Source organism: Lynx canadensis, chromosome A2 (genome assembly GCF_007474595.2).
Source record: "Lynx canadensis isolate LIC74 chromosome A2, mLynCan4.pri.v2, whole genome shotgun sequence".
NCBI classification, from domain to species: Eukaryota; Metazoa; Chordata; class Mammalia; order Carnivora; family Felidae; genus Lynx; species Lynx canadensis.
Window position 1 is genome coordinate 96,092,142 of NC_044304.2, and position 22,297 is coordinate 96,114,438.

At 35.3% G+C, this 22,297-nt stretch overlaps 1 protein-coding gene across 2 annotated transcripts in view; it reads left to right on the plus strand.

Annotated features, from left to right (window-relative positions):
- VPS50 (VPS50 subunit of EARP/GARPII complex) overlaps window positions 1–22,297 on the plus strand; it is a 134,126-nt gene that overhangs the window by 60,183 nt on the left and 51,646 nt on the right. For both annotated transcript variants that reach the window (XM_030307960.1, XM_030307961.1), the window contains 4 exons: window positions 3,277–3,409; window positions 6,970–7,058; window positions 14,229–14,323; window positions 14,634–14,732. In XM_030307960.1, coding sequence (XP_030163820.1) covers window positions 3,277–3,409; window positions 6,970–7,058; window positions 14,229–14,323; window positions 14,634–14,732 — 416 coding nt within the window. The remainder of the gene's footprint in view (window positions 1–3,276; window positions 3,410–6,969; window positions 7,059–14,228; window positions 14,324–14,633; window positions 14,733–22,297) is intronic.

Consider the following 22,297-nt stretch of genomic DNA (forward strand, 5'->3'; position numbering starts at 1 on the left):
ATTTTAGAGGGGAAAGGTATGAGTTGGAGCTTAGAGTCAGGAAATGAAAAATTACAAAAAGCAGGAGGTAGGGGTTAATCCTTGTGAAGCCCATCTGGGTTTGCTGACTGGCACTTATGGAAGTTAGGCTCCTACTCTCTCCCTCAGAGGCTGGGAGACAGGAGGCCTATCTTCAGGTGTTAGCTGAAAGAAACAGTAAATTCTTTTGGCAGGCTTGAGTTTTCTCAGTAGGCATGTTAATGGGGACTAGGGTCATCCTAGTATGCAGCCTTGAGCTTTTACAAACTATGTTAGTGTTTTGTTCGATTTTTTACAGGCCAAGAATGAGGCCTAGTCAAGAAGAGGGCTCAGAGAATCTTAGCTAGAGTTTGGTCAAGAAGAGATTCTTTGTTAGTGGTCAACTTTAAAATTTTCACCAATCTGATGAGTGAGAATTTATATCTTATTGTAGTTTTAATGTACATATGTCCTGTTATGAGTGAAGTGGGACATGTTTTTCATATGTTTAATGGCATTTTTGTATCTCTTTTTGTGAAGTTTGCTTGTAACTTCTTTCCATTCTTTTATAGGATGCTTGGTCTTTTCCCCAAAAAACTTTTAGGAGTTTTTTGTTTGTTTGTTTTTAAGTTTATTCATTTATTTTGAGAGAGAGCAAGAGAGTGAGTGGGAGAGGCGCAGAGAGAGAGGAAGAGAGAGAATCCCAAGTAGGCTCCACTGACAGTATGGAGTTCAAGATGGGGCTCGATCCCACGAACTGTGAGATCATGACCTGAGCCGAAATCAAGAGTCGGATGCTTACCTGACTGAGCCCTCCAGAAGCCCCAGAGAGTTCTTTATAAATGCATGATATTAACACTTTGTTGCGATATATGTTGTGAATATTTTTCAAGTTTGTTAAATTTGTCTTTTGACCTTGTTTATAGTGTTTTGTTTTGCCATGTAAATTCTTTTTAAAAATTTTTATGTAGTAAAATGTATCAACTTTTACATTTTATTACCTCTAATTTTGAGTCATAGTTAGAAAGCCTTTCCTTACATCAAGCTGAGGGAAGAATTAACTCAAATTTTCTTCTAGTGCTAGTATAGTTTTATTTTTTACATTTAGATCTCTTATCCTTTTGGAGTTTATTCTTATATGGTGTGAGGAGTGGGTCTAACTTTGTCTTTTTCCAACTGACTATCCAGTTATCCTAACACTATTTATGAAAAAAACTATCGTCACCTATATTTATCAAATACTGTATTTTCATATGAGGCTGGACCTATTTCTGGCCTTTTTTAATTTCTATCTCAGTAAATTCATAAATTAGGGAGAATTGGTATCTTGATGATGTTGACACATCATAGTCAAGAATAAGAGATGTCTCTCTTGGGGCGCCTGGGTGGCGCAGTCGGTTAAGCGTCCGACTTCAGCCAGGTCACGATCTCGCGGTCCGTGAGTTCGAGCCCCGCGTCGGGCTCTGGGCTGATGGCTCAGAGCCTGGGGCCTGTTTCAGATTCTGTGTCTCCCTCTCTCTCTGCCCCTCCCCCGTTCATGCTCTGTCTCTCTCTGTCCCAAAAATAAAAAATTAAAAAAAAACGTTGAAAAAAAAAGAAAAAAAAAAAAAAAGAGATGTCTCTCTGTTCCAGTCTATTTTATGTCTTTCAGTTTTCTTCATAGAATTTTGGATCATTATTTGTTAAGTTCCAAAAAATTTCATCTTTTTTATCTCTTTTGTTATTATAAGTGGAAGTTTCTCATTCTGTGTATCTTGCAAATGGTTATTATATATATATATATATATATATATATATATATATATATATACACAAATGCACTAATTTTATAACCTGCTACCTTGCTGAATTATTTTATTGTTTTAGTTACTTTTATCACTGATTCTCTAAGAATTATATTCTAGATATATTATTATATCATCTGCAGATAGTTATAGTTTGGTTTCTTATTTTCCTGTTTATTTGCTTCTTATTCTTTTTTATAGTGTAATTGTATTGGTTAATGCCTCCAGAACATTGTTAAATAGTGGTGGAGATAGTGGGCTTCTTTGTCTTGTTCCTAACCACAGGGGGTATGCCTTAGTTTTCTTATCTTAAGGAAATATCCATCCATTTTTATTTTTTATGAGTTATTATTACAGACGGCTGTTGAATTTTGTCAAAAGGTTTATTCCAGCATCTTTTAGAATAATCATTTGATTTTTTTTTGTTACACTGTTAACATGATGAATTATATTAATAGATTTTGTAAGATTGAACCATCCTGCCATTCTTGGCTTAAACCCAACTTGGGCTATGACTCCAGAGCTTAACAACTCGTTTATTTTACTACTTCCTAGTTGAATTTCAGAGATTTGACATGCTTACATAAAAATGGACTGAGTCATACAAGTTAGTATTTTTATTAATTGCTTGATGAATGTTTTAATAAACAAGGAGCTTAGAGGAGGGAAAGATCATTATGGAGAGAAAAAACTTCTTGAAAGAGAGAGGACCACTACCGACCTGTGCTATCCTAAGCATCAGTCACACCATAATTATACCTGCTATGTACTTATTTCTACCAGCTATTTACTTTGGAGAGCTTAATATACCAGTCTTACTAGCCTTTCAGTGTTTTATCAGCATGATTGGTTCTTGTGGGTTAATTACCAAAAGAAGAAATGTTAGGAAATCTCAAATGATGAAGCAGATGTTCCATTTTGACAGAAAGCCTACAAAATAGGATGGAGGCATCACTCTACCTGCAGGAAAAAAAGGGCAGAAGGGCAAACTGGTAGTTTATACAAAGGATAGACGGGGGTAAATCCACACATTTTCATTAGGGAGATCTGAGACCACATATTATATCATAGCCACATTATATAAAACATTATTTTTATTTTTTTTAATTTTTTTTCAACGTTTTTTATTTATTTTTGGGACAGAGAGAGACAGAGCATGAACGGGGGAGGGGCAGAGAGAGAGGGAGACACAGAATCGGAAACAGGCTCCAGGCTCTGAGCCATCAGCCCAGAGCCTGACGCGGGACTCGAACCCACGGACCGCGAGATCGTGACCTGGCTGAAGTCGGATGCTTAACCGACTGCGCCACCCAGGCGCCCCTAAGACATTATTTTTAAATATTAATAGGTATGGAATATCTATAATATCCATGTAATTTCTAGAATTTAGAAATTGTCAAAGGTATTTAGTTTGCACAAATGACATGATTGATTGATTGATTTCCTTTTGGCAAGTTGTGATAATTTTCAAGTTAACTTTTCTCATTTTCTTCAGCATGTTACCCCAGACAGCTATATTCCATGCCTTGCAGACCTGTGCAAAGCACTGTGGGAAGTTATGCTCAGCTATTACAGGACTATGGAATGGCATGAAAAGCATGACAATGAGGATACTACTTCTGCTGCTGGTATGAAATCATTTTAATCTATAATTTTTTTTAAGTTAGTTTATTTATTTTGAGAAACAGAGAGAGAAAGAAAGCCTAAGCAGGGGAGGGCAGAGAGAGAGGGAGAGAGAGAATCTCAAGCAGGCTCTGTACTGTCTGACGCAGGGCACGATTCATGAACTGTGAGATTGTGACCTGAGCTGATATCAAGAGCTGGATGTTAACTGACTGAGCCACCCAGGCACCCTGGAAATCATTTTTTTTTTTTAACATTTATTCATTTTTGAGAGACAGACAGAGCACAAGTGGGGGAGGGGCAGAGAGAGAGGGAGACACAATCCGAAGCAGGCTCCAGGCTGTGAGCTGTCAGCACAGAGCCCGATGTGGGGCTCGAACCCACGAACTGTGAGATCATGACCTGAGCGAAAGTCAGATGCTTAACTGACTAAGCCACCCAGGTGCCCCAAGTCATTCATTTTCTTTACAATCTCCATTATCTTTGGGGATTAACTGGGCCAAAGGACTTCTTAAGTGACAGATACTACCAGTTTTCAGGAATATGTCATGATGACTTTAGGACTAAATTATTAACAAAAGGTCTTTGAAAAAATTAATTCCAAACTAGTTAAGGTTTGGTCTGTCCAAATTTACTGTAAAATTAATGCTAATGTTTACTATTAAATCTTTTTGCTAGTTCTCAAGTTGTACTAATAAAGCTAGATTCTAAGGATTAATAATTATATTTTTCTTCCTGTGAAAACACAGTAGGACTTAAAATTTCATAAAAAGCAAGGTTTTAAAATATTAATCTTTGAATAAAAACCACAACTTTAAATGACTATGGTATAGTCAGCTACATAAGGAAGAAATCTTTGAGAAATTATATTAACTAGACATTATATTTAAATTACTTCATTTATATAACTATATGTCTTAAGTGATTATCCTTGTACAATAGCTTAGATTAAGTATTCGAGATACTTTTTAAAAGTACTAAATGCTTTTATCAGCATTTTGTTTAATATGGTCAAAACAAATTATACTGCACAAGTTTTTGTTTTGCACACAATTTAATGTAGCTAATCAATCAAATTATTTTAGTAGCTTCTAATTTCTGAGATGCTTTGTTTCTGTGGTTGGGTGGGTGGAAGCTCACTCAAATCTTACTGTAGGATTCTGGTAGTATAGAAGACATAAGTTTAATATTTGTCTTGACTCATAAGAAGCTTATAAATATATATAGGATATATAGATAGCCAAAAATAATGGGGGTGCCCCGGTGGCTCATTTAAGCATCCAACTCTTGATAGTGGCTTAAGTCATGATCTCATGGTCATGAGACTGAGCCCCATGTCGGGCTCTGTGCTAAGCATGGAGCCTTCTTGGTAGTCTCTCCCTCTCCCTCTCCCTCTCTCTCTCTCTCTCTCTCTCTCTCTGCCCCTCTCCTCATTCTCTCTCTCTTTCTCTCTAAAAATAAATAAATAAACTTGAAAAAAATAACAGAGGAAAATTCTACAGAAGGAATCCTTTTAGAAACATTGCTTGGAGGATGGCAAAGGTAGGGAAAGATGAGAAAGCAGGAGAAAGGAGTGGACACTGAGCTAGGTTTCTAGGCCAGACTGTTTTTACCTAACTCCTATACTCTCATCCCTGTACTACCTCTGTGAGCATGGGCTTTGCAGTCAGAGATACATGGCTTCCAATTTTGACTGCCATTTTCCATAGATAAGAATGTGAAGAAGTTTATCTTCTCCATGCCTCAGCTTTCCTCTTAGAATGATAGATTAAAAAAAAAAAACAGAACAAATAAAAAGTCCCATATAGGGTAGTAACACATCTACTTGTAGATTTGGTGTAAAGTTTAGAGAAAATATGAAGTGCTTACACTGGTTGTTGTTAATACCAAATGAAATGGGTCAAGAGATAATAAGACTATTATATTAATGAAATATATGTATGCCTGTTTCTTTTTTTTTTTTTTTTGGGACAGAGAGAGACAGAGCATGAACGGGGGAGGGGCAGCGAGAGAGGGAGACACAGAATCGGAAACAGGCTCCAGGCTCTGAGCCATCAGCCCAGAGCCTGATGCGGGGCTTGAACTCACGGACCACGAGATCGTGACCTGGCTGAAGTCGGACGCTTAACCGACTGCGCCACCGAGGCACTCCTGCCTTTTTTCTTTTTAAACCTCAGGTTACTTAGGGAATTGCTCGGCTTAATGGGATTCCAGATCTTCACAAGTTTATCCTGTTTTGGCAACCTTTCTTTTTTTTTCTAGTTGCAGAAACTGTTAAGACATTTCAGCACCTGTTTTCCCTTTTCTAATACATTAAGGAGAAACCAAAGACAAAGTTTGGAACAAAATTAATACAACTTTAGATATAAAATAAGAGTTTAGGGGACAATATATATTCATCATAGTGAGGTTTGCTTTTTTGCTTCAGGCTCATAGTTTGCATGTATTATTGTATATATGTTTGTATTTTTATTGGGTTATAGAGTCAAACTTAAAACACCAATTGAGCCTTTCATACTTAATCCTCTCTGCTACAATTCCTTGACCTGATTTTGTGTATTTTAAGAATATTCAGGACTCTGATGAGCCTAACAGCTGACAATAGAACTCCAAAAAGTCATTTTTTCACTTGAAATTAATCCTTTCATATTCACATTAAGAAATACAATTGTAGGAGTCCGAAATTTGAAAATTTTTCTTCACAGAACTTCATAAAGCTGAAACAGTCTTGAGGTCACCTGCTGTAATGCTACTCTTGGTATCTTAACACTTTACTATCATAAAATAAAACTCTAAAGGTATAGTCTGGGTGCACTGCCCTGAGCTGCTGGATTCTTGGTAGCCACACTGAACAGATAATAAATAGCTTCAGCTGTAGGAGTGGTCAAAGGTACACGAGGCATGAACCTGGGATGTGGCCTATGCAAGGGCCTTTTGCTGGTTACCAGTGGACACCCTGCTAGCCTAAGATGAAATAACATCCTCAGTTGTTCCACATAGTTTAGTCATAAAAAGGCATAATCTTTTTAATATAAATGTACATAATTGCATTTTCAGTTGCTTTTAGGGGGGAAATTTGTTTTGAAGCACATCATTGCTCTTACCTGTTGAGCTGGACATTGTTAGATTATTTGGAATGGATAAGACTATCCTGGATTATGAAAAATATAAAACATATGCATCGTTACCTTACTGCATGTGCAGTTCTGCAATCTGTACTTTTGGTAACATGCATATTAACTGATACTTAGGTTATTGGTTCCTGTAATGCCCTGGCAGTCATCGAGAACCTTGTCTCTGCAATCACACTACCCAAGTTAGAATTCCAGCTGCAATCACATAGGTACTGAGTGGTCTTAAGTGTAGAATGCTTAGCATTTCACAGTCTGAATTTGTGTATCTTATCAAATGGGTTTAATCCTAATACCTATTTTTGACATTGTTTTGATTGTATAAATATTTGTATATTTTACATAGGCTTACAATACATGAGAGTTAAAATGTTTTTTTCGGAAAACAAAAATGGGAATCAGATCTGAAGATATGTATCCTCTTTTATTTTCAGAAGGGAGTAATATGGGTACTGAAGAAACTAATTTTGATCGTGGCTACATAAAAAAGAAATTGGAACATGGACTTACACGAATATGGCAGGTTTGGGTTTTTTAAATTATTTTCTTTACAAAAGCAACTGAAACTTTCATGTCAAAGTTTTAGAAATTCGGTGTTTGAACTTTTCTGTACTTATTTGTATTCCTTATAGATTTAGTTATATGTTAGTTTTTCTTTGGACTATATCTGTCATTTAATTTAATTTCTGTAATTTAGTTCACAGTTTTATTTGTCTGTAAATCTTCTAATTTGAAAATCTCTATTGGAAATATATATATATTCCTTGGTTACATTTTTGCTTTTAGTGTCCTAGCAAATGCACACTTACCTTAAGAAATTGCTTTCTTATTGAGATACTTTATTTATTTTTATTTCATTTATTTATGTTTCCTTTCCTTTCTGTTAATTTTAGATAAAGGAAAACTAAATAGGTGATAGTTGGGTTAACATCTAGTGTAGAATGAAAAAGTTTTTTCTAAGTCAGTGATTTTGTGCCTTGAGGGCATCTTACATGTTTATTAACTGAATGTATCTTCTTAAACTTTTCTTTTACAGTTTAGTGGCATAGTTATTATCAGATAATTAAATTTGTTAATTTCTTTAAATTTATTACTTCCTAGACAAAAGTGTAATTTCTTTGAAGATAACTCTTTTTTGTTCTTTTTGGGCTGCTCTTTTGGATCATATAGTAATTATATTCTTAATTTTTTGAGGAACTTCAGTACTATTTTCCACAGTGGTTACACCAATTTACATTCCTATCAGTAGTGCCAAATCAAGAGTTCCTTTTTTTTCACATCCTCAGCAACACTTGTTATTTCATCTCTTTTTTGATTTTAGCCATTTTGACAGGTATAGGGTGATATCTCATGGTTCTGATTTGCATTTCTCTGATGATTAGTGACATTGAGATCTTTTCATGTGTCTGTTGGCCATCTGTATGCCTTCTTTGGAAAAATGTCTACTCAGGTCCTTTGCCCATTTTTAATTGGATTATTTGAGGATTTTTTTTGCAGTTGAGTTGTATAATTTCTTTATATATTTTGGGTATTAATCCCTTCTCAGATATATCATTTGCATATATCATCTCCCATTCAGTAGGTTGTCTTTCCATTTTGTTGATGGTTTCTTTCGCCATGAAAAAGCATTTTATTTTTGTGTAGTTCCAATACTTTATTTTTGCTTTTGTTTCCCTTGCCTGAGGTAAAAAATCTGTAAAGATGTTGCTAAGGCTAATGTCCAAGAGATTACTGCTTATGTTTTCTTTTAGGAGTTTTATGGTTTCAGGTGTCACATTTAGGTCTTTAATCCATTTTGAATTTGTTTTTGTGCTTAGGGAAGAAAGTGGTCCAGTTTCATTCTTTTGCATGTAGCTTTCCAGTTTTCCCAGCATCATTTATTGAAGAAACTGTCTTTTCTCCCATGGTGTATTCTTGCCTTCTTTATAATAGATTAATTGACCATACAAGTGTGGGCTTATTTCTGGGCTATTATACTCCATTGGTCTATGTATCTATTTTTGTGCCTAATATACTGTTTTGATTGTTTCAGTTTTGTAATATATCTTGAAATCTGGCATTGTGATACCTCCAGCTTTGTTGTTCTTTCTCAAGATTGCTTTGGCTATTTGGGGTCTTTTTTGTGGTTCCATACAAATTTTGGATTGTTTGTTCTAGCTCTATGAAAAGTGCTGTTGGTATTTTGATAGGGATTGCATTAAATCTGTAGGTTGCTTTGGCTGGTATGGACATTTTAACAATATTCTTTGAGTCCATGAGCATGGAATATCCTTCCATTTGTTTGCATTGTCTTCAATTTCTTTCATCATTTCATAGTTTTCAGAGTAAAGGTCTTTCACCTTTTTTGGTTGTTTATTCCTAGGTATTTTATTCTTTTTGGCGCAGCAGTAAGTGGAATTATTTTCTTAATTCTCTTTCTGCCACTTTGTTATTAGTTTATAGAAATGCTACCGATTTCTAGGTATTAATTTTGTAATTTGAAATTTTGTTGAACTTATTTTTTACTTCTAGTAGTTTTTTGGTCAAGTCTTTAAGGTTTTCTATGTATAATACCCTATAATCTGCCAGTGACAGTTTAAGTTCTTCCTTACAAATATGGATGCCTCCTTTCTTTTTCTTGTCTAATTGCTTTGGCTAGGACATCCAGTGTTGAATAAAAGTAGCAAGAGTGGGCATCTTTTTCTTATTCCTAATCTTGGAGGAAAAGCTCTCAGTTTTTTACCATTGAGTATGATGTTAGCTGTGGGTTTTTCATATGTGGCCTTTATTCTATATTAAACTACTTAAAAAAAAAAGTTTATTTATTTTGAGAGAGAGAGTGTGGTGAGGGGCAGAGAGAGAGACGGAGAGAAAGAATCCTAAGCAGGCTCCATGATATCAGTGCCTGGAGCCCAATGTGTGGCTTGATCCCATGTACCCTGAGATCATGACCTGAACTGAAATCAAGAGTTGCATGTTTAATCAGCTGAGACCCCCCAGGCATCCCTAAACTGCTTTTTTTTTTTAAATGTTTGTTTTTATTTTTGAGAGAGAAAGAGCAGGAGTGGGGCAGGGACAGAGAGAGAGAGGGAGGCACAGAATCAGAAGCAGGCTTCAGGCTCTGAGCTGTCAGCACAGAGCTCGACGTGGGGCTTGAACTCAAAAACTACGGTATCATGATCTAGGCTGAGGTAAGATACTTAACTGACTGAGCCACCCAGCTGCCCCCTTTAACTGCTTTTTAATTTATTATTAATTATGGGTTTGGGCTGATGTTTTTCTGAATTTTCTATATACTGGAAAGGGAAATCTCATACCCACTGAATTTAAGTGTAGGGTCAGATAGGAGTTATTTCTGATTTAATTTCCTGATATAGTCTCCTAATAACACTGATTGTACTTGAAATTGTAGAATCCATGGCAGAGTTTCTGGTAATTCAGTGTACTTTGAAATACTGACCTGGCATTTCATATAGCTAGTTTCCATTCAGTCTGGCAATCTGATATCATTCCTGATATAGTAGAATCTTTTAAATATGAGGTTTAGTAAATTTAAGCATTTAGCTAGTTTAATGAAAGTGATCATTCTTTTGAGTATAGATTATTGTGTTGTATGTTTCAAGCTTTAGAATATCTTCATCTCCACCACTCCCAAGTCTCATTTGCCCCCCTACCACAGTTCTCAACTAGTTCTAAACAGTATTTTGCATACATTAGGAACGCATTTGAGTGTTTGTCAGTTGAAAGTACAAGGCTCAATTCAATTTGAAAAAGCAAAACCTATGAAAAACAAATGTTTTTTGATAACATATTCAGCAGGCAAACCTGACCCAATTTGAATTCATTCAGCAGCAGAACCAGACCAGTATTGTCATTAAACTTTTTGTAGTGTTTATCTCATTAAAGTGAACATTTATATGTTGCAGGAATATTAATGCATTTTATTTGGGATACTGCCTTACACTCCACTGGGGCTGTTATATGATATATGCTATATATGTGCCATAATACATTTCTAACATCTGAAATCCTGAATTCCAACGCATAAGTGACTGTGTGACAATTTGTATACATTCGTCATAAATATAGGGATAATTAAATTCTAAGAAGATATTTAACCTTTCTGACATAAAAATTAAATTCAAAATCAGAATGACTGTGATTTTTGATACGAAAATTTTTAGAATATTTTCCATGTATTTTGACTCAACTAGAAAGTCTGTAATAAAAAAGTTTGTATCAATTGTACCATTTGGCAGAAACTGTCAATTTGAGAACATAGTGGTGAACCCATGATACTTGACCTATGGAGCTTACAAACCTAACTATATGAAAGTCTTGATCTTCCAAGATTTTTATTTTATCTTTAAATATTTGATATGTAAGAAATTATTCATATTATTCATGTGCTTATTATTTCTTTTTACTATAGAGAATTAGGGTTGCAATATTTCTACTTTTTGTGAATTTGAGATTTTCTTTACATCCTATTAGCCACCCACTTAAAAATGTTTTGCTTGGGCATTTGGAAAAATAACCATGTATTTCTTCTTTGTGGTGGGAGTTAAGTTTTTTTTTTTTTTTTTTTTTTTTTTTTTTTTTTAAACATTTTTTTTTTTTTTAACGTTTATTTTTGAGACAGAGAGAGACAGAGCATGAACGGGGGAGGGTCAGAGAGAGGGAGGCACAGAATCTGAAACAGGCTTCAGGCTCTGAGCTGTCAGCACAGAGCCCGACGCAGGGCTCAAACTCACGGACCGCGAGATCATGACCTGAGCGAAGTCGGCCGCTTAACCGACTGAGCCACCCAGACGCCCCAAGTGGGAGTTAAGTTCTATGTGTATATTAAAGCAAGCTTATTATTAATTGTATTATTCTAATCTATATTTTATTTATTTTTTGTTTCCTTGGCCTGTGTCATTCTGAGGGAGGGGTTTTAATCTTTCAGAAGAATTGTAATTTTGTCAGGTTTTTGTTTTATTTCTAACAATAGCTTTTGCTTTTTATACTTGGATGCTAGGTTGATTGATGCTGCAATGCTAATAACCACTTTACCTACCTTCTTTGTACGTAATTCCCTTCATTAATTAAAAAAATATGTAGTTCTTTTGTCCTGAGGCATTTTGCTATGAATTCTAGCTTGTTTTATTATTACCATTGCTGTGTTTATTTTGTTCATATTTTCCTTTGTGTCTTTATTTTAAATGCTTTTGGATCATGTTTGTGTCTTCTATAAATATAAAAGAAATGTTTTTTTTGAGAGACTTTATCTTTTAATTAGGCAGTTGAATCTGTTTATATTTTTATTAGTGTTTTAATTCATACTTCTTTAATTATTAGAGAAAGTGAACATTTAAAAACTTCATAACTTAACTGATTTGTGAATTATTTGTTTTTTGTTCATAAGTTCTGAATGATTTATATGATAATGAGTAATCTTTTGTATATCATATGTCTGTTCACTTATTTTCAATATGCAGATGATCTACATTTTTATGAAGTCAAACTATTGACCTTTGTCCTTTGTAATTTATGCTACATTTATTCTTAAACTATTTTTTCCTATGTAAAGCTCAGGTCAACATTCATCTGGTAATTATAGATATTTATCTATACATTACAATCTTTACATTAATTGCTATATCCCAAGTACGTACAGTACTGCCTAGAACACTTACTAGGTACTCAGAAAATATTTTTGCTTTATTGGATTAATTTTTAATCTTTTGAAAACATACAAAAACACTTATTCAGTCCTTTTATATATCTTTTGATATGTGATGTAGAGAGGAGAGAGTTGTTCTTCCCCCCAAATCTAGTTGGTTTTCCTTTCACTATTTTCTGGATGATCTTTTTTCTTGTGTCTTTATTTGTGATGCCTCCTTGTAGCAAGGTCCAGTGAAAAGAGACTTTGGAGGCAGAGAGACCTGGGTTCAAGTCTTAGCTTTGTCATTCATGGGGCATGTGAATTTAGACAATTACTTGACCTATTTTCAGTTTTTTATCTCTTAGGATAATAAATGCCTGCTCAACAGAACGATTTTAGGATTAATGATAATATATGAAGTTCTTAGCATAATGCTGACAAAAAGTAAATAATGGGCAAACAGTAGTTTTTATTGCGGTTTCTTAAGCTCATGTATATATATTAGCACTATTTCTGAGGTGTCATATTTTATTGATTCTTTGGGTATTGGTAGTATTCTTTTTTAAAAAATAGTTTTTTATGTATTTAATGCAGATAGTACAAGTCCTCCAACATCACTTACATCTTTAAAAAAAGTTTTTAAGCATTTATTTATTATTGAGAGAGAGAGAGAATGAACATGGGAGGGGCAGAGAGAGGGGGAGACAGTATCTGAAGCAGGCTCCAGGCTCTGAGCTGTCAACACAGAACCTGATGCGGGGCTTGAACTCACGAGCAGTGAGATCATGACCTGAGCTGAAGTCAGATGCTTAACCGACTGAGCCACCCAGTCACCCCATTCACTTATACCTTTTAAGCTGTCTTTTCAAAGCTTTATTTTTAAAAATTTTTTTTTTCAACGTTTATTTATTTTTGGGACAGAGAGAGACAGAGCATGAACGGGGGAGGGGCAGAGAGAGAGGGAGACACAGAATCGGAAACAGGCTCCAGGCTCTGAGCCATCAGCCCAGAGCCTGATGCGGGGCTCGAGCTCACGGACCGCGAGATCGTGACCTGGTTGAAGTCGGACGCTTAACCGACTGCGCCACCCAGGCGCCCCAAAGCTTTATTTTTAAAAAAGAGGTTATTGCCTGTTTCTTATTTCTGGTGAATTTTAGAGTGATTGTTCAAAGGAAAAGTTTTTTGTGATTTGGTTAGAATTTCATTGAACCACTGCATTAATTTGGAAAAGTTGACTTGCACTATTTAGTCACTCATTCAGTCCCTTGACTCTCATTTTATTGAAATTTATTTTGTATCCTATTAGAGTTGTTAGTTCTTTCTTATAGGTCTGATATTGCCTTTTAAAATTTTCCTAAGTATATTACACTTTTAACATTTATTTTAAATGGAATCTCTTCGAGGCACCTGGGTGGCTCAGTCAGTTAAGCGGCCGACTTCATCTCAGGTCATGATCTCGCGGTCCGTGAGTTTGAGCCCCGCATCGGGCTCTGTGCTGACAGCTCAGAGCCTGGAGCCTGTTTCAGATTCTGTGTCTCCCTCTCTCTGACCCTCCCCCGTTCATGCTCTGTCTCTCTCTGTCTCAAAAATAAATAATAAATGTTAAAAAAAATTAAAAATAAATAAATAAATGGAATCTCTTCATTTTAAGGTGCTACAGCAGAAATACATGAAAACTTAATTTTTATGTATTATACATAATCACTTGAAATAGTTATTAATTCTAATTATTTTTTAATTGGTTATTTTGGGGTTTCTAGCCTACCAAGCTACACATAAGTGATGATTTTTATCTTCATAGCCAACACTTGCATATAATTCTTATCTTACATGTGTGTGTATGTATTAATAGTGATGATTGTGGCCATTACTATTTTTATACTGATGCTTGTGGAATTGTCTCTATGATACCACTGTAAGGATATTGGTTATTGTCCTAAATATATATTCTTAATTTTAATTTGTATTTCGTCTCATTTTAATTTGTAACTATAGAATAAATGGTTCTGGGAACTTATTTTCTATATTTTGGGTTTACCTGAAATATTTTTTTGTTTTGTTTTACAGGATGTTCAACTAAAAGTAAAAACCTACTTGCTTGGAACGGATTTGTCTATATTTAAATATGATGATTTCATCTTTGTTTTGGATATAATCAGCAGGTACTGTTTAAGATCTTGTTTTAATTCTTTGGTTTGTTTCATTCAACCATGGTAATCAAAGAAATCATGAATCAGTGAGTTATCAGGTGTAACTTCTTCATGGAAATGAAGAGAATTGAACATTCATCATCTAATTTCTGCTGGGTTTCTGTCCTTCAGATGTCTGTAAACCATAATGAATTTGTGATGTTTAGAACTTCTTCAAACATCCATTTTTTTTGGTTTGTTATCTTTGAAGAAAGATGACCTAGACTACTTTTGTTCTATAAGGATGTTACTGAAATTAATATGAATTTTTTTGTCCAACTAGGTTGATGCAAGTTGGAGAAGAATTTTGTGGTAGCAAATCTGAAGTTTTGCAAGAGTCCATCAGAAAACAAAGCGTCAATTATTTTAAGAACTACCATAGGTAGGAACTCTAATAAAATGTGAATAGACTTATGTACATAATGAGAATACTTTGTCTCATGTTTAAACCTTATAGCATTAATTGGTTTAAAACAATTACTTTTGAATTTGGAAGAATTTGTTCTTTGAAGTCTTTTTAAGATGGTTAAGGACTTTTTTCCCTCCAAAATACCATAAAATATCCTCATTACTTATTTATTATAAATTTAATCGATTGTTTTGAGGGGCTCAAAATGTTGAACTAAATATTGAACCAGTTTCTCTTTGGGTGAAAGATGATTATTATGTCAGAGTTCACCAAAACAATTTGGCCACTATTCTATACCTCCATATGTGGTGTGAGCTGGTAAGAAAGTTAGATTGGTGGAGGCAGCACTCATTGAGGGGTTACTAAAATGCATCTGCCTTTTAGGAGTAAGAAGGCTTCTAAAGAACAGGACATGATATTTAGGATCAAGCCACAAAGTCAAGATTATGTATTACATTCCAAAACAGTCATCACTGACTTTAGAAAGGGTGATTAGGAATAGTTTTGGGCATGGAGGAAGGTAGGAAAGAATGTTTAATTAGCAATGTGATTGGATAATTAAAGCAGCATTAAATCGAGAGAGCTATTTGTTAGCCCTTTCCTGATATAAGGTGAGCCCTGTACTATATGTACTGTATCCCTTATATACAATTTATCATTTGAATTGTATCTTAATTTTATTGTACATTTTTACTTTTTAAAATTTTGACTTTTTAAAAAATTTTGTTTTTACATTTATTCGTTTTTGAGAGACAGAGAGACAGTGCACAAGCGGGGGAGGGGCAAAGGGAGAGGGAGACAAGAATCCGAAGCAGGCTCCAGGCTCTGAGCTGTCAGCACAGAGCCTGATGCAGGGCTCGAACCCACAAACCACAAGATCATGACCTGAGCTGAAGTCCGTTGCTCAACCGACTGAGCCACCCAGGTGCCCCAAGGTTTGATTTTTTTGGTTGTTATTTGATGCCAGGGTTGGTGAGGATTTTAAATTCTGCTTTTTCTCCTTGTTCAGGGTCAATACATGGTTACAGTCATTGATGTCATATCAGAAGAGAGATTATTGGACATCAAACTATTGACTAATTTATTATTAAATATATTTAAGTACCAGTGTTCTTTGTTAATCGTGAACTATTAAATATGTTTTGAAAGGGATTTAGATTGATCCAGTACAAAAGTAGAGCCTTTGAATTTTATAATTGAATTGAAGAGAATGTTTAGAAAATTAAAAAAAAAATTCTTAATTGATCATACCTCAGGAAAACAGTGGAAAGGGGACAGCATGAAACACTAACACTGCCTGTATTTATTTATAATTTTTTTTTCCTGTTAAAACTTAAGCCATGTTGAAACAGACGGCCTGACTTGTATGCATTGCTGTACAAAAGGAGCAGTTTTTATTTTACTTTATGGAGCCTGACATGGGGCTTGAACTCAGAACCCTGAGATCAAGACCTGAGCTAAGATCAAGACTTGGATGTTTAACCAACTGAACCACCCAGGTGCTCCAAAATAATTAGTTTTTATTTTATTTTTATTTTTTTTTTAATTTTTTTTAACGTTTATTTATTTTTGAGACAGAGATAGAGCATGAACGGGGTGGGTCAGAGAGAGAGGGAGACATAGAATCTGAAACAGGCTCCAGGCTCTGAGCTGTCAGCACAGAGCCCGACGCGGGGCTCGAACCCATGAACTGCGAGATCATGACCTGAGCTGAAGTCGGACGCTTAGCTGACTGAGCCACCCAGGCGCCCCTAAAATGATTAGTTTTTAAATCAGAGGTGGGAAAGGATAAGGAACTATGAAGGAACCAGAAGCCTCACTTACCTGTCAGAATGAAAGCATGCCACATATGCATTTTCAAAGATTACTTTTATTCAGTAAGACAGCTGGGAGGCATTTTGGTGTTTCTAGTGACTGCAAGATTTGTGCAATGCAAAAACACTTATTTAATTATCTCTCTTCTGCTTTTTACTTTACTTGTTGTCAAAAGGTGTCTGTCATCTATGGCAGCCAGGCACGGGCATTTCTAGACTATGACCATGATGGAGTTTCCTCACCAAAGTTCACCTTGATGAAATTAGAGATTGTAGAAATGAATTGTTAAATGTTTCCAAAACACTCAGAGTTTTAATGGACTTCTCTTAGAAGTGTTTATGAAATTTGTTTCCCATTGAAGAGGCTGTGCTGTATTTAAAAAAAAATTTTTTTAATGTTTTATTTATTTATTTATTTATTTTTCTTTTTTTTAACGTTTATTTTTGAGACACAGAAAGACAGAGCATGAATGGGGAGGGTCAGAGAGAGAGAGGGAGACACAGAATCTGAAACAGGCTTCAGGCTCTGAGCTGTCAGCACGGAGCCCGACATGGGGCTTGAACTCACGAACCGTGAGATCATGACCTGAGCCGAAGTTGGACGCTTAACCGACTGAGCCACCCAGGCGCCCCTAACGTTTTATTTATTTTTGAGAGAGACAGACAAGAGTGTGAGCAGGGGAGGGGCAGAGAGAGAGGGAGACACAGAATCTGAAGCAGGCTCCAGGCTCTGAGCTGTCATTACAGAGCCAGATGCGGGGCTCGAACCCATGAACCATGAGATTGTGACCTGGGTCAAAGTTGGATGCTTAACCGACGGAGCCACCCAGGAGCCCCTATACTGTATTTTTAGAAAGAGAGCTGGACTGGGAGATAGACTTGGGTTCTTATCCCACTTTTGCTGCTTGCCAGCTCCCTGACATTGGACAAATCATTTAACTTCTCTGGGATATTGGTTCTATCAACTGCAAAATGAGGTGGCTAGTCGAAAAGGTCTCCATAAGTGTTGCCAACAGATCTTGTCCTTTTTTCCTTGCTGCATTGTATGTTAGGCTGTTGAATACGTTAAAAAGTAAACATTTAACTTTCTTTTAAACATTTTTCTCTACTCCCAGTTTCTAAACAAGTCTAGCTTATATACTGGCTATAGTCATTATCTCTCCAACAGCTGCCATTTAGAAAATTACAATAAAAATCATTTGGTAAAATTAGTGCCAACCATTAATGTGTTCTGAAGTGTATCTTTTTCTTTATAAAGCAAGATAAACTTTACAGGTGGTTTAGAAATGATGCCAATGTATGATAATACTGAATTGACAGAAGTCATTGCGTTAGCTAGTGATGAATCTAAATCTATTAAATGCCAATTTAATGTCCTAGTCACCAAATCAAATTATACTACATAAATATTGAAAAGCAGTATGAAGCATGGCGAAATACAGATCAAGTGGGTTTTAATTTTGTTAATAAAAATGTTAAAATATGCTCACAATTTGTTTCATGGTTTTCTACTACCAAATAGAGCTTTTGAGAATGAAGAAATTCTTGGACCAAATTATTCAGACTTAGAGTCTACTTAGACTATTGGTTTGAAAATGTAGGCATAATAAAAAGATGAAAATAGAAGCATTTTACTCTTTGGGTGGAACATCTTCTATTTATAAAGTGTGCTCATGTTGGCTTGTGATAGTTGTATAAAAGACTGTATGCAATTATCTTTTTCTAGGGCAAAATTATATGAGACTATGAGGGAGCACAGTCTATATCAATATGAATTCTTACCTTACAAATATATAGGTTTTATTCCCCCAAATTCCTTTATGTTCATGTACCAAGTTTGTATACATCCAAAGCAATCCTTCTGCCAGATGCTGCAGAATTCCCAAAGCACAAATTCTCTGATTTAAATAGTAATGACAAAAAAATTATGTAGAATATGTAATTGTCAAAACATTCTATTTAAAACAAGTGCATCTTAATTTTTAATTACTCTAATAATCAAATCTTATAAAATATTTTCAAGGATCCTAAAGGTCCAGCAACTGGTGTTAAAAGAGGGGAGTGGTCACCTATCCTTTCAGGGAGAAAAACTCTCCCATTGCCTAAGAAAGTTTTATTTATTTTTTATTTTTGACAGAGAGAGAGAGAGAGAGAACATACGTGCGTGCATGTAGGGCAGAAGGAGAGAGAGAATAGTAAGCAGGCTTCACACCCAGCCTGGAGCCCAATGTGGGGCTTGATCTCAGAACCATGAGATCATGACCTGAGGTGAAATCAACAGTCAGATGCCTAACTGACTGAGCCATCCAGGCTCCCCAAGAAAGATTTACTTTTAAAGTATCTTTAAGATGTGTGTTTCTAGGATCAAGTTTATTATCCATATACAGTACTTCTCTTTGTTTTCTACCTGGACCAAGTGATTTAACTAGAGGATCCATGGTACCTTTGCTTGTACCTTGGTGGAGGTGGCTCGGAGGATGTACAAAGTTGGGTTTGTTAGCCAGAGTGCCTGCATGTAGCTTTTCCAGTATGGTGGTCTCAGAATGGTTGGGCTTCTTATATGGCAGCTGGCTTCCAACAACACTAATTTTCCAAAAGACACAAGTAGATGCTTCATGGCCTTTTCTGATGTATGTTTAGAAGCCATGCAGTCCTGGATGGCTCAGTTGGTTAAGCGTTTGACTCTTGATACCGGCTCAGGCCATGATCTAGTGGCTGTGAAGTTGAGCCCTGTGTTGGGCTCTGTGCGAAGCATGGAGCCTGTTTAAGATTCTCTCTCTCTGCCCCTCCCTCCCTGCCCTCAAAACAAACAAACAAACAAACAAACAAACAAACAAACAAAGTCATGCAGTCCTTTTACCACATTCCTTGGAATACAAGCCTGTCATGAGGTTGGCCCAGATTCAAGAGGAGAGAAATTTGATGGGATACTGGTAAAGTCATGTCTCAGGAGAGAATGTGTGTGGGATAGGAGATATTGTTGCAACTCTCTTCACTGTATTTCTGGGGAGAATAGGAAAAATATTTTTCAGAAAACAGACGTTCTTGAATTTGATTATAATAGTACCAATAAATTATTTTTAGCATTTAAAATAATCTACTGTAAATTAGATTACATAAAAATAAAAACATTTGCATCTCTATGCAGTAGGGCTTAAATTTTTGCGTTAAATTGGGAACAGAATCTTCATGGTGTATATCTGATGTCAGACTAACTCCCTCTGCAACAGAACACAGTAATAGTGGGTGGACCACTATTAAACTCCACTTATACTATTGTTAAGAGGAGGAGTATAAACTCCTCCTTTATACTATTGTTATTGACTTCCAGTTTTCTTCCCGCTGGTAAAGTATTTGGGGGCAGTGTGGTATTATCAGTGGCCTTGGGTTCCTGCCTCTATTGTGCTACTCACTAACTTCACCTCCTCAGTAATTTGGTTTTCTTCTCTGAGCATCAACTTCCTTCTCTTACAAATGTGATGGGCTTGTACTGGCATCTTTACCTTCTTTGAAGTCTTTGTTTTTATCATTCGTTTTTGGAATCTACCTTATATTGCATCAAGTCTTTTATCAAGTTAAATAAAAGATCGGGGTATCACACAGTTCTAATTCATGGATTTTTTTTTCCTTTAATTCAGAGGTAAGTACATTTGAGATGCCTCTCAGATTGGTCATTGTTCTTCTTTACTATATTTGCCCTTTACAATCTTTCAAATTTTGTTTTAATTGTACCTGTTCTTTTGTATGCCACAGAAGCTTCTTTGTATCCTACTTGTATCTTATTTCTAAAAGACACAGAGGGCACCTGAACTGCTTAAATAGTAATAACTAGGATTGCTCTTCAAGTAATGTGTCTGCAGTCATATCTGTTATTCAGCATCTGATTGCAGTTTGTAGTTTGTATATACACTGCTTTTTCATCATAACTGCTATCCTTTGTGTGTATTAGTAGAGTAAAATAGAAGAAAGAAGTAAAATGCAAATCTTCCAATTTGTGTAAAATGTTCTTGGGCAAAAAGGTGTAAAGGAAGTTTTCTGTGGCTCTAATGAATCAATTTGGACAATATTAACCAATTTATCGTTTATAGTCACAAAATAAGTAGATTTTTCAACTATAGTGCAATGAAAAGAATAAGATTTGGAAATAAAGGACCCTCTCTCTGCTGTCTCCTAGTCATGACCTTGCGACCCTTCACAATTGGATTGACATTTCCTAAGGCCCTTGGTGGCCATATTTTTAAAATAAGCCTGCCTTTATTGCAGACAATTTAGGGAGTGGAGTGAGAGGATTATTAAGGTTTTATCTTTTGAAAAAATATTAAAGTGTAATATTAAGGTATCCATACATCTTAATGGACAAATCCATAAATTTTTACATATGTGTATACCACATAAACTACCCAGATTAAGATACACAATTTTCCAGTCAAAACCATCCTTAGAGGTAACCACTGTTCTGACTTCTATCACTGTTGATTAGTCATGCCTGTTTTTGAACCTTCTCTAAAGTCTTTTTTATGCTATTCTGAGTTTTGATTTGTATTTAAAGTTTCCAGTTGTTTCTTGCACATATGCATACATATATATATATGTATACACACACACACACACACACACACATATATAAATTGACTTAGTATGTTGACCTGAGATTCCTGTGATCTGGTGGTTAAATTAGCATTTTATTAAATCTAATAGTTGGAGATTCTTTTGAATTTTCTGTGTATACAGTTATGTCATTTGTGAATAATGATGGTTTTATGTATTCCTTTCTAATCTTTGTACTGGTTAAGACCTCTGGCACAGTTTTGAATACAAGTCATGACAAGTGGGGGGGGTGTCTTAATTGTGCAGTGCTTTGTTGTTAAGTATGATATTTGTGGTAGTCGATTGTAGATACTTTGTATTAGATTAAAGAAATTCCTAAGAGACAAAGTAGACTTTAAGTCAAGAAGTATTGCTAAAAATAAAGAGAATACTTCATAATAATAAGGGGTTACTCATTAGGAAGAACAATAATTCTAAATTTGTATGCCCCTACTGACATAACTCTTAAACATATAAAGCGAAATATTCAGACTAAAAGGAGAAATAGACAATTCTATAATGATAGAATTTTTTTATACACCACTTTTCGTGGTTGATAATGAAAGCAGACAAAAAAATCACAAAGGATATGTGTTTGACCAACATTTGCCTCATTTGTGTTTGTATGTGAGAGAGAGACACACACAATTACAGAATATGTATTTTTTTCAAGAGCACACAGGAAGTTTATCAAAATTGATCACCTGTTGTGCCATAAAGCAAGTACTTAAAAAATGTCAAAGGATTGAAATTATAGAGATTATATTCTCTGACCACAGTGAAATTAAACTAGAAATAAGTAACAGAGAGGTAACAAGAAAAACCTACCAGTTTTTGGAAATTAAGCAACCTATTTTTAGTGGTCAAAGAAGAATCATATTGGAAGTTAGAAAATCTTTTTAAATGAATAATAATGAAACCATGACATCAAAATTGTGGGATTCACCTAAAGCAGAGGGGGGAGAGTTTCTAGCTTTAAGTTCATGTTTTTGGAAAAGGAGAAAGTTTGAAAATCAGTACACTTAACTTCACTTTCAAAAACTTACAAAGATGACAGCAAATTAAACAAGAAGAAACAGAGGGAGAAAAATGATAAGAGCAGAAATCACTGAAATAGAAAGCAAATGTATAGTAAAA